This window comes from Chrysochloris asiatica, unplaced genomic scaffold, assembly GCF_000296735.1.
Source record: "Chrysochloris asiatica unplaced genomic scaffold, ChrAsi1.0 scaffold00190, whole genome shotgun sequence".
Classification (NCBI taxonomy): domain Eukaryota; kingdom Metazoa; phylum Chordata; class Mammalia; order Afrosoricida; family Chrysochloridae; genus Chrysochloris; species Chrysochloris asiatica.
Window position 1 is genome coordinate 2,736,574 of NW_006408708.1, and position 15,976 is coordinate 2,752,549.

Consider the following 15,976-nt stretch of genomic DNA (forward strand, 5'->3'; position numbering starts at 1 on the left):
CCATTCCGCGGGAGAAAGATGAGGCTTTCTACTCCCGTAAAGATTTACACCCTCGGAAACCCTGTACAGGGTCGCTATGAGTTGGAACCGACTCAAAGGCACTTAACAACAACAACAACCAAGGCATTGTGATGTTGTATTTATATTTGAGTGATGATTGATTGTACATTGGTATGTTCTGAGGCACTCATCACCTGTCTCCCTGTGGATGTGGTAGAGGCCAGAAGTGTGAACGCAGTTCTGTGTTCACTGTTTGTATAGTGTTCAGGGTGGGTTCACCTGCCTACATAAATAGGGATGCTATGTCCTGTGTCTGACCCTAGGCAGAGCAGAGTCTTCCAAAGAGGGAGTGGGTGACACTGGCCTCTGGGTTGCTGGGGACTAGACTGGCTGTACCCACTTGCCACTTGCCATGTGACGGTTTGGTGAACCCTTCACATCATGTTAGACTATAATCTCTGTGGAAGCAGACTGCCACATCTTTCTCTTGTGCACTTAACCACTGACTGTGCTACAGGGGTTCACATTAGTGCTCTTAAATGACTTTCCTACTCTTGCCCAGTCTTGACCCTTGGACATTTACCTGTTGGTTATATATGCTTATCTGTGAGTCTTTTGTTATTGTTTTTAATTGGAATTTACTCATTGAAGCTGAAGTATCTTTTTCATATGGGATGGATAAAAGTCACAATAGAACAATGTTAGCCCTTGCTCTATACAAACTATTACATATATTGTTGATGGAACATAAAAATCAGAAAAAGATACCATCCAAGATCGAAAAGGAATCATACAAGAAAAGTAATTGGAGACAGTATATGGAAGTTGGCTGTTTTAGACTGAATATGGAATTGTATGCTCAGAGACCAGTTTTTATCTTGTTCTTCGGCCTTTTTTTGTTTTTCAAATCCTTTTTTAAGAACAAGTTCTATAGGGTTTTCCCACAAGCATTAAACACTTATCACATGCTCCCATGGAGATTTAACACCTTGGAAACCCTGTACAGGATAGCTGTGAGTTGAAATGGAGTTGACAGCACTTAACAGCAACAGGATTTTGCTAGTCACTAAGCTGAATATAAAATTAGGCAGTATGTTATTTTAATGTTGCATAGAACATGAAACAGTATCTCACATCTTTGTGAAAGCCCCATGTTTGAAAGACTGCTTACAAATCTATCCACTTATGTCATGTGTATATTTCTACAAATTAATTCTTTACTTTAAATAACAGAAATGCCCCTTTGGAGCCTTATCAATTGTCAATTTACCAAGCAACTTGGAAAAAGAAACAACACATCGATATTGTGCCAATGCCTTCAAACTTCACAGGTATATTTTCAAGTCATCATTTTGATTTACTTCAGTCAACATTAAGAGTAAAATACAGTAAGAATTTTCAGAGAACATGAAAAATGCAAAGAAAATGTATTAATCATTGCTAAAAAGTATAATATGATAACATGTAGATTCGTTGTATGTATCAATACTTCTGGCTAGCATTGGAATTATCTGGTAGACGTCTTAAAATTATTAATGCCCAGGTTTGCCTCAGATGAGTTGTATGAGGGGGCTAAAACTTTGTAGAAAAATGGAATAAAAAGATAGTGGGATTTTCCCACACTTTTTTGAAGCTCTCTCATGTAAGAATTTCTGACTTGGTGGGTCTGGGTCAGTATGTTTCAAGGGCTCCCAGATGATTCCAATGTACAAAGTTGAGACTCACTGATGTATATAGTATCTAGTTCCCCAAAATGGCTTTTAAGAGAACTTGTCTTTGATTTTGTTTATATATTAATTTTATAATCTACAGAGACTATTAGTCTAAACTTAGACATTTTATTAAATCACACTCAGGGAAATTTTATCTGCTGAACACTAGTATTTTGATTCTGGGAGTCTAGTTTTAACTAATAAAAAGGTATTTCTCAACCTGCCAGCTTAAAAGATCCTACTGCAGCAGGGAGAATGAAGTGGAATATTTCTGGTTGATGAGACACTTCTCTCCTTGTAAGTAAATGGCAGGCCAAAAAAAACGAGGGGAAAAAAAGGTGTGAGGTTGTACCTGCTATGTAATTTTCTACCAAAGCATTTTGTTATACATTAAAACTGAACCTTTTATGTAAAACAAGAAATATTTAAATGAAAGTTGAATAAATAAAATTTCAAGTAATATTGGTCAGGTATGCATTTCTAACAATTAATAATTTTACATTAATCTTGGCTGGTTTGTTTGTTTTTTCTAATAGCCAATAATGTCTTACCTATAACTCTTAGTTTTTTAATGGATGTGTATGCAGTGCAAATGAATTAAAATACATTATCCTGATATTGCAGGTTATTTCTGCCTAAGTCTAAATTATTTTACTTTTATATACTTATAACAGGTTGCCTATTCCTCGTCCTGGTGAAGTTTTGGGATTGGTTGGAACTAATGGTATTGGAAAGTCAACTGCTTTAAAAATTTTAGCTGGAAAACAAAAACCAAATCTTGGAAAGTATGATGTATGTATTCTACCTTATAGAATGAGTATTTTGGATTTTAGATTGGTTTTGTGAGACTTGGTGTTTTGTTTTGTTTTTTTCATCATATATTTTCAAAATTCGCACAATTAGTGCTGAAAATTTTATTGATGTATATAGTGGTTACAAATCAGGCTGCGAACCTCAAAGTAAGCAATTCAAAACTACCCGCTGTTCCGCGGGAGAAAAATGAGGCTTTCTGCTCCCATAAAGATTTACAGCCTCGGAAACCCTGTTCAGGGTCGCTATGGGTCAGACCGACTTGATGGCACTTGACAACATATGTGTGTGTGTGTGTGTATATATATATATATATAGTTATTCCTTTTTAATTAAAATTAGTCCTGTGGTGCTATGGGATAAAGCACTGGACCTTAAGGTCGGTTTGAATGACAAGGTCGATGGTTCAAATTCACCAGCCAGTCCTTGGAAACCCTGTTCAGGGTCGCCATGAGTTGGAACTGAATCAACAGCATGTAACAACAATATTTTCAAAATTCATGCACTTAATGCTGAGAAATTATTTATATAAATAAAGCTATTCCTTACTAATTAAAATTAGTTAATGGTACGTAACTGGTAATTCTTAGCTTCCTTAAATTGTTGGAGTTTTGATAAACCTTGCTTTAAAATGAAATCCACCTCTAGTCTTTTAAGTTTGAAGCCAAAAATATTCTATTTGAATATGGCAGGGCTTCAAAAATTTCTGAAAAATGAAATTAAAAGACAGTGGAAATCTTTTCATGAACTCTTTGAAGCTCCTGTGTATGTTATATTTTCTGTTGATGAAAAACCTAAAACATATTAGACACTAAGAAAATATTTCTTTGATGTCATACTAAGCTTTGTTATACTTTTATAAACCATCCTCTTTGCAATCATAGTATTAATTTAAATTCATATAACAATATTTTTATAGGATCCACCTGATTGGCAGGAAATTTTGACTTACTTCAGAGGATCTGAATTGCAAAATTATTTTACCAAGATTCTAGAAGATGACCTAAAAGCCATTATCAAACCTCAATATGTGGACCAGATTCCCAAGGCTGCAAAGGTGAGTTTTCTTTTTAGGAAGAATTTTTCTGTTGTAGATATTAGTGTAGATACAAAACACATATTATAGTAAACTTATAGTGGTAACTGCTTTTGGTATATCATAACAGGGGACTGTGGGATCTATTTTGGACCGAAAGGATGAAACAAAGACGCAGGCAATTGTATGTCAACAGCTTGGTAAGTGTTTGTTTTGTGTATGTGCTTTAGTAGGTTTTCCACTTACATTACAAAGGTATCCATTGTTATATGGGTTGCTGAAATAACTGGGAAAGTCTCCAGTATTTGTCATTTTTATATTACTTGATTCTCAGCTGAAATATTCAAACCCATGAGTGATATAACATGCAGTTTACATTTTGCCTGGAAGAGTTAAAAAGAAATCTTATAATATTAAGCACAATGCCTCTATGTTATTTGTAGATTTAACCCATCTAAAAGAACGAAATGTTGAAGATCTTTCGGGAGGAGAGTTGCAGAGATTTGCTTGTGCTGTTGTTTGCATACAGAAAGCTGATATGTAGGTTACATTTTCCTCTTTTGTATATCTTAATCCTTATTTTAGAGTTTTTATTTATAATACTGCTTATGTAGCAGTAGTTTTGAGAGAAATTAATAGAAATAATATCTAAGGCACTAATTTCTTTATAAGTAATTTTAACTTTAGGAATAGGTTCTAAAGCTTTTTTATAGATAAAGTTAATTATTTCAAATCCTCTTTTTGTATTTAAAAAAAGAACGCTTTAAGAGTTAAGCTATCCAACCAGGCCTGGACGCTTTATAAATGTCTCTAGTAGAAAAGGAAGTCTAAATTCTTCATCGGGTGGCATGCCATATAAGGAAAAAAAGGTAATTAGGGCAGGGGGAGTTTATTATCTGCCTTCTAGTGCTTTCACCCAGAGATTTGTTGCTCTAGTCCTTTTCTACATTTATACTCTGGCGAGTAGCGTTGTGGGATAAAGCAGTGAACCAGAACCACCTTGGATAGCACTTAACAATAATCCAAGGCTGGTTAGTTCTACTACATATTCTTAAGGTAGCTGCCGATTTATAAATTGACCTAATCTGGAGGCTCTCCCAGGCTTGATGTGCTTGTCAAAGTTATTTCCTCCTTCCACTTCTGAACAAAAAACGTGTTTTCATTACAAGTGAGCTTTCCATTTTGTATATAAGGAGATTTTTTTGTTTGTTTAATTAGAGACTATATCACAGTCCTTTAAAATAGCATACAAGATAGGATTAGGTCATGTTTATTCAAATTAATTATTTTTTTCTTTTTTAATATAGTTTCATGTTCGATGAACCTTCTAGTTACCTAGATGTCAAGCAACGTTTAAAGGCTGCTATTACTATACGATCTCTAATAAATCCAGATAGGTAAGTACAGCTCTGATATATGAATGTGTTTCCTAATTAAATACTGGTACCATCAGTGTCATCTACAAATTTTCTATTTTGATTATAGCTACCACCTGAACCTTACCTGCTTTATAGAACCAGAGCTTAGGTTCTTAGTACTAATTCACTTATTACCACCCGTTTCCTGGGAGCATATAAATAATATTTGGAAGTTACATGCAAACTTTGGCATATATGCGTGATTTTCTGGGATGCAAATTCATAGCTCTTACCAGATCTTAAAATGGATATGTGAAAAGAGAAAAAACTGGTTTAGATCGTTATAAAATGTGTCACACTAATTGCATTTGTCGTGAGCTTGCCAAGGAAAATAAAAAAATTTAATAACCTTTGTTAAGTATTCACAACAGCCAGTATTTATTTGGTACTTTTATAGGTTTCAGAGTTTTAAAATACACGGTCTCATTTGATTCTCATAGTAAATCTTAATGAATTAGAATCTTTAAGTGGTAATTCCATTTCATAAAGGAAAAAGTTTAGAATCAGAAAAACAAGCTATTTGCTCTCCACATTACAAATTTACTACATGACAAAATTATGAGCAGAACTCAGGGTGTTTTTATAAAGTAACATCAGTATGCACGAAAACATTCTCTTTATGACCTTCACTGAAGTTTATATGTAGAATATATTTTTTGCCATTTGGTCTTTTATGTTACTGTTCTTTATTGATTCCTTATCTTTCCTAGCTGAATTCAGCTTAAGGATTCTGTAATATTTTCTCAGCATTCCTACTATAGCTAGCATTGATGGTGACAGTGGTTATATGCCATGCAGTCAATTCCAACTCATAGAGAGCCTATTTAGGGTTTCCAAGGCTGTAAATCTTTATAGGAGCAGAAAGCCTCATCTTTGTCCCACGGAACTGCTGGTAGTTTCAAACTGCTGACCATAAGATTAGCAGCCCAGCTCATAACCACTGTGCTACCAGAGCTCCTATCTAGCATTGGAGAGGCCAGATAAAAGGTTTAATACATAAAATGTTTAGGCTGTATCTGAATTATACATATGACTATTATTTCTACCTCATGAAATTTATTTAAAATTTTACCATAACACATTTGTTTGACATACCCATAAGTAATTTAACACATGCACATTGAGTTCAAATAAAATATTTTATGGCTTTTGCTTAATATGGTCTTCCTTAAAATTCACAACTGTAGTAAAAAATGCATTCTTATTAATTCTATATATTATGTCACATTTAAGAATATTACAATCTCTTTTGATTTCCAGGTATATCATTGTGGTGGAGCATGATCTAAGTGTATTAGACTATCTCTCTGACTTCATCTGCTGTTTATATGGTGTACCAAGTGCTTATGGTGTTGTCACCATGCCTTTTAGTGTAAGAGAAGGTAACTTGAAAAACTATTTTCATATTTGTTGTATTCTCTTCCATTCTAATACTTAGAAAATATATTATTGTTAATACTAAGTAGGTTGAGATTCTGGTCCTTTAGGATAAGCACTGTACTGTTGACCAGAAGGTTGGCAGTTCAAACCCACCAACCACTCCAGGGAAATCTTGTACAGGATCACTGTGAGTTGGAACCAACTTGACAACCCTTAACAACAACTAAGTAGGTTGCTGCACATTTTTTCGGCCTCCCACCAGCACCTCCAGCAGCAGTGGTGGCAACAGATGACAGCTTGGACAGTATGACCAGAAGCAGACTTTCATAAGATTTTAATATGGCATTAATATACAGAAATTATTGTGGATGATAAGTGACATATGTTGTTGTTTGGTGCCATGGAGTCCATTCTGATGTGTAGCGACCCTGTGTATAACAGAACAAAACATAAGCCAGTTTTGCACTGTCCTCACGACTGTTAAACTTGAGCCCATTGCTGCTGCCAATTGTATCATTCCATCTTGTTGGGGGTTTTCCTCTTTTTTGTTGACCTTCCACTTTACCAAGCATACTATCCTTCATAAAAATATATCAGAAGAGACGAAATTCAGCACCATAATTCAGATGTATCGATTCTTACCCAGTCTTCATTTTTCTTTGTCTAACTTTCACGTGCATATGAGACAATTGAAAATACAATGGCTTGAGATGTCTGTAGTTCCATGTCCTCTTCTGAAACCATCTTAAATTTCTGGCACTTGTCTGTCAACATATTGGTGATACAACTGTTCTTGAATTTTGAATTATGTTCAGCAAACATTTTCTTGCTTGTAAATATTAATGATACTGCCATTGACGATTTCTGCATTCCCTTGAGTTACCTCTCTTGGAATGGGCACAGATATGAATCTCTTCCAGTTGGTTGGCCAGGTAGCTGGTTGTCTTCCCGATTTTATGGCGTAGGTGAATGAGCCCCTCCTTTTTGTTTGTTGGAATATTTTAATTTTCTTCAGTTCCTGTATTCTTGTTCTCTGCCAATGCCTTCAGGGCTACTTGTACTTCTTTTAGTACCATTAGTTCTTGCTGCTTCTTGAAATGATTGAACATCAATTTTATTTTGATATGGTGACTCTGTTCAATCAGTAATGCAAATCAGACTTGAATTTTTTCCTTCGGTTCTTTCAGCTTCAGAAATGCTGAGCATGTTCTTCCCTTTTGGTTTCTAACACCAGGTTTCTAGCACCTTTACTTAATGCAATAGAGGTAAAGACTTTTTGGGCTTTGAAGCCTTTTGTTTGGACACATTTTTAAATTGACAAAATATTGCAACAGGAAGGTAAAGACTAGTTGTGTCTTTAGAGTAAGGTCTCTTATTTATCGTACCTGATAAATTTAGTGCCTAGACTAAATGGCTACTTAAGTCCTTGAAGTTCTCGAGTTTCTTAGTTAATTCTTAGTATCATAACCTCATGTTTACAGTTTTTAACAGTTAAAGATGGAAAAAAAAACACGTTTTGGTGAAATAAATGTATCTGTTCATTGATTCTGTAAGCAAGTATTTACTTAACTCCTCTGTTCTAGGTTGAGAATTTACTATAGGTAAGCAAAACAAACAAAGATTGCCATCGTGGGCCTTAGGATTTTAATAGGAAGAGATTCTCAGGGCCAGTATGTAGCTTTACTTTCTTTTAGAATCTGTTTAGATACTGGTGTTTATCTTTGCACAAGTAAAGCAAAAAACACATATGTTAAACTAAACCAATTACTGTCTTATGATCTGCAAACATCTGAAAAAAATCAATAAATGTTGCTTCAAAGTGTATGTTATCCCACATTTGAAAATTGAATATTTACTATATTGTTTATTTAAAATATTATTTCCCAGACTTGTGATTTTATATCAGTTAATAAAAATTTTCCACTTTTACCTAGTCTATTTCTAATTGTAATTTTTTCTTTTAAAATAGAACAGAAGTGATAAGGTCACTGCTATGTTTTGCACCTGATATCAAAAATCTTACATAAAAATTACATATCATAAAGAAAAACCTTAGCGTTCCTTGTGTGCCTGTGTGCACACAGATTACTTAAACTTCCACTGTTGTCATTGTTGTTAAGTGCCGTCTAGTTGGTTCTAACTCATAGCAAGCCTATGTAGGGATTCCGAGAAGCGGCTCTTAAATTTGAACTGCCAGTCTTGTGGTTCAAACTGACCTTGTGGGAGAGTGCTTATCCTACAGCACAACACCAGCACTACTAAACTTCCATTAGATACATAAATATAAATATAACACTGTATTGACACTTCATTGCATGCAGACCTGCATATTATCAAGAATCTAGAGTAATTTAAATCTATATGTAGATTATAATATGCTCCGAGAGAGCCTAGGTTTGGTACTTGTACGGTGCCTTCTCGTTAAAGAAAAATTTTAGTCTATAATTGATCTTAATATATTGATAACAACTTTCTTTCCAACAGGCATAAACATTTTCTTAGATGGCTATGTTCCAACAGAAAACTTGAGATTCAGAGATGCATCACTTGTTTTTAAAGTGGCTGAGACAGCAAATGAAGAAGAAGTTAAAAAGATGTGTATGTATAAATATCCAGGAATGAGGAAAAAGATGGGAGAGTTTGAATTAGGAATTGTAGCTGGAGAGTTTACAGATTCTGAAATCATGGTGATGCTGGGGGAAAATGGTAAGTTTTCCTTATTTTGTGGTAATTTGTAATTCACTGTACCCAGTTAACTTAGCTGAGAGCTGAATTGAATCCATTTATTTCTGAGGATAACTTCATATTTCTTTAACTATAATTCATTCTCACTGTCATTCAAGTTCTTGTATAACATTCAGTGAAAATCATTTTTTTTCTGAGCTGTTCTTTTGATAACATAAATTTGATGGAGCAGTTATTTATCTTGAATACTGACTAAGAACAAAAGGATAAGTTGATAGTTCAAAGCAAATAAAATTTTCTTGTCTCCATTTGGAGCTTTCCTTGTATAAAATTTAGGTTAGTTTACCTTTGTAAATGAAGTCCTGGTGTGGTGCTGAACGATAAGCACTCAACTATAAGGTCAGTTTGAATGGCAAGGTCAGCAGTTCAACCTTGCCTCCTTCTCCAAAGAAACCACTGTGAGTTGGAACAGACTCAATGGCACCTAACAACCTTTGTGAATAGCTGTGTTACTGTCATTTTAAATATTAGGTTACCATCCGAAGTAAAGGAGTCCTGATGTAGGTTAAAGCACTGAACCGCAAAGTCGGTTTGAACCACTCTTTGGAAACCCTAAACAGGGTCACTGTGAGTCGGAACCAACTCCATAGTAACAACAACAACCAGAACTATAGTTGTGAGATAAATTTGACTGCCAAATATATGCTATTACTTTCATGATTAAAAATATATTTGATTTATAATCTCTGCTCACTTAAAACTAGAAATAAATATTAGGTACTTTGAATTAGATTATAGTTAATTTAACTAAGTCTTTTATATAAATAAACTTTAAATAATAGTAATTGTCATAAAACAGTCTGGATTATTGTAACAATGAATGGTATCTGTTATTTTAATAGAACTTATATTTTGAAAATGAACCTGACTTATTTCGTATAGACTTAGACCCAGCACTTTTTAAAATGGTCATTTCAAGCATCGTTGTTGTTAAGAGCTATCAAGTCAATTCTGACTCATAGCGAACCTATATAGGATTTCCAAGGAACAACTGGTGAGCTTGAACCACTGACCTTGCAATTCAAACGAGTTTGTAGTTTTATGCATTAGCCCACAGCGCCACACCAGAACTCAATTAGTTAGTCTGTATTCCTCCCAATTAGAAACGTGAACAAAGTAAGACATAATGATTTGCTCTAAATGCAAAGTGTATTTCATGTGAATGTGCTGTATCTTGTGTTGCCAGGTACTGGTAAAACGACATTTATCAGAATGCTTGCTGGAAGGCTTAAACCTGATGAAGGAGGTACTGTTTTAATATTAAGTGTTTTCACTGTGTTCTACAAAGTAAATTTTTAAGATCTGGACAGTTTACAGTGTCTTCTTTATTTGCATTATTGTATAGGAGAAGTACCTGTTCTAAATGTCAGTTATAAGCCACAGAAGATCAGTCCCAAATCAACTGTGAGTTTTTATTCTATTATTTGGTGATTAAAGCAAAAAGGTTATATGTATTTATTTTTTAATTTTTTACTTTTTTAAAGTCTTCTCCAAATTAGATTCTGTATATTTTTGTCAACAGTGGCTAAGGTCTGTGGCAATTTATTCATTTATTTTACTGGGAGAAATGTGCTTAAAATCTATATAGCATCTTTTTCCAAAGTAAACCTTTAATAAAACTTGATAGGATTTCTGCTGCAAATGACACCATCAAGAAAAGTGAAAAGACAACCCACTGAATCTGAGAAAATATATATAAATCATATGGATTGAAACCTGTGAGCACTGGGACTCACCTGGACTATTTTATTTTTCCCTGTCTCTTGATTCCAGGTCAGAGTTTTCTGCCTTTGATAGGGTGCAGTCTTAGCATTTCTCTAGCACTTTGTATTGTTGCTGTTACTGCCTTTGAGTTGGTTTAATTCATAGCGACCCTATATGAGATTTCCAAGGAACACCTGGTGGGTTTGAACCACGAATCTTATAGTTAGCAATCTAGTGCTTATCCTACTGCTCCACACCAGGACTGCTAACAGGACTCTTGCTAGTGGAAAATATTTAAGTATTCCTGTGTTCCTTCTTTGGCAGTTTACACCTTACACAGGCTTCAGATTTTGCAGGGTCACTGTGAGTTAGAAGAGTCCTGGTAAGTGGTTCAAACCCACCAGCAACTTTATGGAAACTTTATGCAGAGTCGTTATGAGTCAGAACTGACTCAGTGGCACTTAACAACAATTGTATCTAAAGTGTCTGTTGGATGGGTACTGGACCGAAAAGGTCTGCAGCTGAAATCCACAAGCCATTCCTCTAAAACCCTGTACAGGGTTGCTGTGTCAGAACCATCTCAACATTAGTAACATAGTATTGTGACGTGCTATCGAGTTGGTTCTAATTCATACTGACTCCATATAGGACTTCTGAGAAACAGCTGGTGGATTTGAACAGCCGGCCTTGTGGTTAGCCAGTTCAGTACTTATTCCTACAGCCCCACACTAGGACTCCTCGTAATTGTTGTTAAGTGTCATCGAGTGGGCATAGCAACCCTGTATAGAGTTTCCAAGGAGCAGCTGGTGAGTTTGAACTGCGACCTCCACTTTCAGACCCACCTTTTACTCCAGTGATTTATCCTACAGTGCCACAACAGGATTCTATATGTTTTGTATCAAACAGAATTATCATTAATGGTTAAGCAAATGCAAATCAACACTATAATTGGATATAACCTTCATGCCTACTTGTTGTAAAGTGCCATTGAGTTGGTTCCGACCCATAGCGACCCTGTATTGGGTTTCCGAGGACCAGCTGGTGAGCTTGAACCACCAACTTTGTAGTTCAAATGGCTTTGTGGTCTGATGCATTCACCCAGAGCACCACACCAGGATTCCTCATACCTACTAGGATAGCTTAAGTTTAAAATATTGGTGAGGATGTGCAGTAGCTTTAACCCTCAGACATTTCCAATGAATATGAAAAGATTCAGCCGAGTAGAACAGTCTGGCAGTTCATCAAATAATTGAATATAGTTTCTTATGAACCAGCAATTCTACGCCTGAGAAACACATTTAAACACCAAAACTTACACTAAAATGTTCAGCTTTATATACAGATGTTCATATTAGCATTATTCATTGATAACTGCCCTGGCAGTCTAAAAATCTCAGTGTCCATCACTTGATGACTAGATAAACAAAAAGTAGTATAACCATCTCTATAAAGTAATATTATTTGACCATAAAAAAGTAAATGAAGTAATGACACATGTTACAATAGGTATCAGTGCCTCAACACTTGCTTGGTGGTATGCCTTTCTGAGAAGGTTTAACTTGTATCCACAGTGTCACACAGTAATCCTGGTATGGCTCTATAGGATAAGTGCTAGCACTTATCCTACAAATAAAGCACAAAGTCGGCAATTCAAACTCAACAACTGCTACTTGGAAACCCTATACAGGGTCACTGTAAGTCGTAACTCATTTGGTGTAGCACTTTACAACTAAACTTGTAATAAAAATTTTACTATTGAACTTTGTAGAACTTTGTTCTCAGAGCCTACCCTGCTCTGAATAACAGGCAAATGAATCTTAGGATTCATCCCTAGTGCTTTAACATGCATTTTGTGTTGTTTCGTACTGATTGCTTCAGGTTGCTTGATTTCTGAAGAAGTAATTCTGCCTTCAGAATTATTCCTCCTTTAAAATGATTTATAACTGAAATAGTCATTTCATTACTATGTTCAGATTTTTAAGATTTTTATTATTTTTGTATTTACTTGATATGGATTTTGTATAGAAAATTCCAAAGTATATCAGCACAAAAGTGCTACAGTATCTGTTGGTGTCAAATTGGTATACTTTTGCTTTGGAATTCAACCTTATTACGAGTCATAAGTTAGAAGAGTTCTCTATTGAAATTTTTTTAATTTAAATATTTTCCATTAAAAACAGGGAAGTGTTCGCCAATTACTACATGAAAAAATAAGAGATGCATACACTCATCCACAGTTTGTGACTGATGTAATGAAACCTCTACAAATTGAAAACATCATTGATCAAGAGGTACTTCAATATACTTATTTTTGCTTCTTAAACTTTGGTGTTTCCTGATGGTTCACTAAGTAAACTTCTTCTCCAAATAGGTACAGACATTATCTGGTGGTGAACTGCAGCGAGTAGCCTTAGCTCTTTGTTTGGGTAAACCTGCTGATGTGTATTTAATTGATGAACCGTCTGCATATTTGGATTCTGAGCAAAGATTGATGGCAGCAAGAGTAGTCAAACGGTAAATGCCTTGCACATAAGAGTATTTTTTGGGTATGTGTAGTGGCGTACAGGTATGCTTTATATAACATTTGCCTTTTATGATAAGATGCTATTTATAAAACATTTCAAAATTATCTTATTTTTAGCTTCATCCTCCATGCCAAAAAGACAGCCTTTGTTGTGGAACATGACTTCATCATGGCTACCTATCTAGCAGATCGGGTCATTGTTTTTGATGGTATTCCATCTAAGAACACAGTTGCAAACAGGTAAAAAAAAAAAAAAAATGTTCACAGTTAATTCTATTGTTGTGGTGGTTGTTAGGTGCTGTCAAAGTGCTCCAACTCATAGCAAACCTATGCACAACAGAATGAAACGCTGCCCGGTCCTCCACCATCCTCACAGTCATTACATTTGAGCCAATTGTTGCTACCACTGTGTCAATCCATCTCAATGGAGGGTGGTGGGGAGGGGGTCTTCCTCTTTTCCACTTTACCAAGCATGATTTCCTTCTCCAAGGACTGGTCCCTACTAACAACATGTCCAAGTAAGAGAGCGATGGAGTTTTACCATCCTCATTTCTAAGGAGCATTCTAACTGAGATATTTTTCTTCTTCGTGCAGTCTGTGGTATTCTCTAGCACTGTAACTCACATATAGTGATTTCTGTCCAGCCTTCCTTACTCATTATCCACCTTTCACCTGCATGTGAGGCCAGTGGAAATACCATGGCTTGGGTCAGGCACACCTTAATCCTCAAACTAATATCTTTGCTTTTTAACCCTGTTTTTAAAAGGTTTTTTGCAGCAGATTTTCCTAATGTAGTATATCTTTTGATTTCTTGACTGCTGCTTCCATGAGTGTTGATTGTGGATCAGAGTAGAAGAGTCTTTGGCAACTTCAGTCTTTCTCCATTTACATTGAGATGCAGTCCATCCTGAAGGCTGTAATCTGATCTTCATCATTAAGCATTTTAAGTCCTCTTCACTTCTAGCAGGCAGGGGGTTGTGTCGTCTGCATATCTATCGCAGATTGTTGAGTCTTCCACCAATTCTGATGCCACGTTATTCATTTAATTCAGCTTCTCAAATTATTTGCTCAGCATACAGATTGAATGAGAATGGTGAAAGGAAATAACCCTGGAGCATACCTTTCCTGATTTAAACCATTCATTGTCCCCTTGTTCTGTTTTAACAGCTGCTTCTTGGTTTTGTACAGATTCCTCTTGAACACAATGAAGTGTTGTGAAATTCCCAGTGTTCCCAGTGGTACCATAGTTACTTGGAGTTACCATACAGTTGTATGGTACCAGTGGTACCATAATTACCATACAGTTGAATGCCTTTCATAGTGAATAAGAATAAAGCACAAGTAAACATCCTTCTGTTCCTTTCTGCTTTCAACCAAGTAAACATCCTTCTGTTCCTTTCTGCTTTCAGCCAAGAGATAGCTGAAATTAGCAGTATACCTTGTATCACCTAGATCCACTCCCTCTTCTAACTTGCTTGAATTTCATGTATTACTGCACTGTTTTTTAACTATTTTCAGCAAAATTTTACTTGCATGTGATATTAACTATGTTATTCGATGATTTCTACTTACTGTTTTGTCACCTTTCTTAGGAATGGATAAATAATGGATTTTCTCCAGTAAGTTGGAGAAAATTAAACATATGCTACTTCTTGAAATGATTGAACAGAGACTAATCTTTTTGGCACAGTGACTGTATTCCTTCCATCTTTTCAATGCTTTCTGCATCATTCACTGTCCATGAAGGGCTTCAGTATTGCAAGTCTAGGCTTGAATTTTTTCTTCAGTTCTTACAGCTTACAAAATTCTGAACTTTGTTTTTCCCTTTTGCTTTTTTTGTTTTTTATTGTGAATTGAGTGAAAGTTTACATGGCAAATCATTAGTTTTACATTCAACAAATCATATTTTGTTTCTTTGCAATGATTATAATCTCCTCCATGTACTACCAGTATTTACTTATCCCCTTTTCTTTTTTTTAAGTTTTTACTGTGAATTGAGTGATACTGGTTTTACACTCATAGTTTCATTGCAATGATTACAGTCTCTTCTGTGCATCATCATTCCAACAGTATTTGCTTCTATTCCGTTTTTTTTTTGTTGTTGTTGTTTTTGGGGGGGTGGGGGATGTATACAAAAACACTCAGGAATATATAATCGTTTAAACAACCAAAGGGCACATTCTGCAAGACTGCCTCCTGGCCACCAGCACACAGCCTTTCTCTTACTATGAGTCTAGAGTCCTCAGCTGCTCTCTCTCTCCATGTCATCATCTCTGTCTCCATCACTTGTGTTGCTGCTTCTCTGGATAGGGTCCCACAGTCCACTCATGCTCTTATCCCGTTATGGTCCTAGGATCCCCCTTTGGCTTTTCTAACTGCAGATCTTTGCACATCTATCAAAACACTTTACTTTGTCTTCTCAAGCTTCCCTTAGGTTTTTCTGTTCAGCTGTTGTACTTATTTCTTCCAGTCATTTTGGCTTTTTACATCAAGAGCAAGTTTCTGACATCCATTTTGGTCTTCTTTCTTTCCTTTTTTTTTTAATTAAATGTTTTTATTATGCATTGAGTGAAAGTTTACAGGGCACATCATCAGCTTCACATTCAACCATTCATATAGCTTGTTTCATTACATTGATTATTATCCC

At 35.5% G+C, this 15,976-nt stretch overlaps 1 protein-coding gene across 1 annotated transcript in view; it reads left to right on the forward strand.

Moving 5' to 3' along the window:
* The window catches only part of ABCE1 (ATP-binding cassette, sub-family E (OABP), member 1), a 27,795-nt gene that overhangs the window by 5,623 nt on the left and 6,196 nt on the right, over positions 1-15,976 (forward strand). Inside the window, exons 3-15 of the mRNA XM_006872268.1 lie at positions 1,234-1,331; positions 2,387-2,504; positions 3,442-3,579; positions 3,689-3,758; positions 4,002-4,098; positions 4,866-4,955; positions 6,237-6,358; positions 8,841-9,062; positions 10,288-10,347; positions 10,447-10,505; positions 12,986-13,096; positions 13,177-13,319; positions 13,447-13,569. Coding sequence (XP_006872330.1) covers positions 1,234-1,331; positions 2,387-2,504; positions 3,442-3,579; positions 3,689-3,758; positions 4,002-4,098; positions 4,866-4,955; positions 6,237-6,358; positions 8,841-9,062; positions 10,288-10,347; positions 10,447-10,505; positions 12,986-13,096; positions 13,177-13,319; positions 13,447-13,569 — 1,451 coding nt within the window. The remainder of the gene's footprint in view (positions 1-1,233; positions 1,332-2,386; positions 2,505-3,441; positions 3,580-3,688; positions 3,759-4,001; positions 4,099-4,865; positions 4,956-6,236; positions 6,359-8,840; positions 9,063-10,287; positions 10,348-10,446; positions 10,506-12,985; positions 13,097-13,176; positions 13,320-13,446; positions 13,570-15,976) is intronic.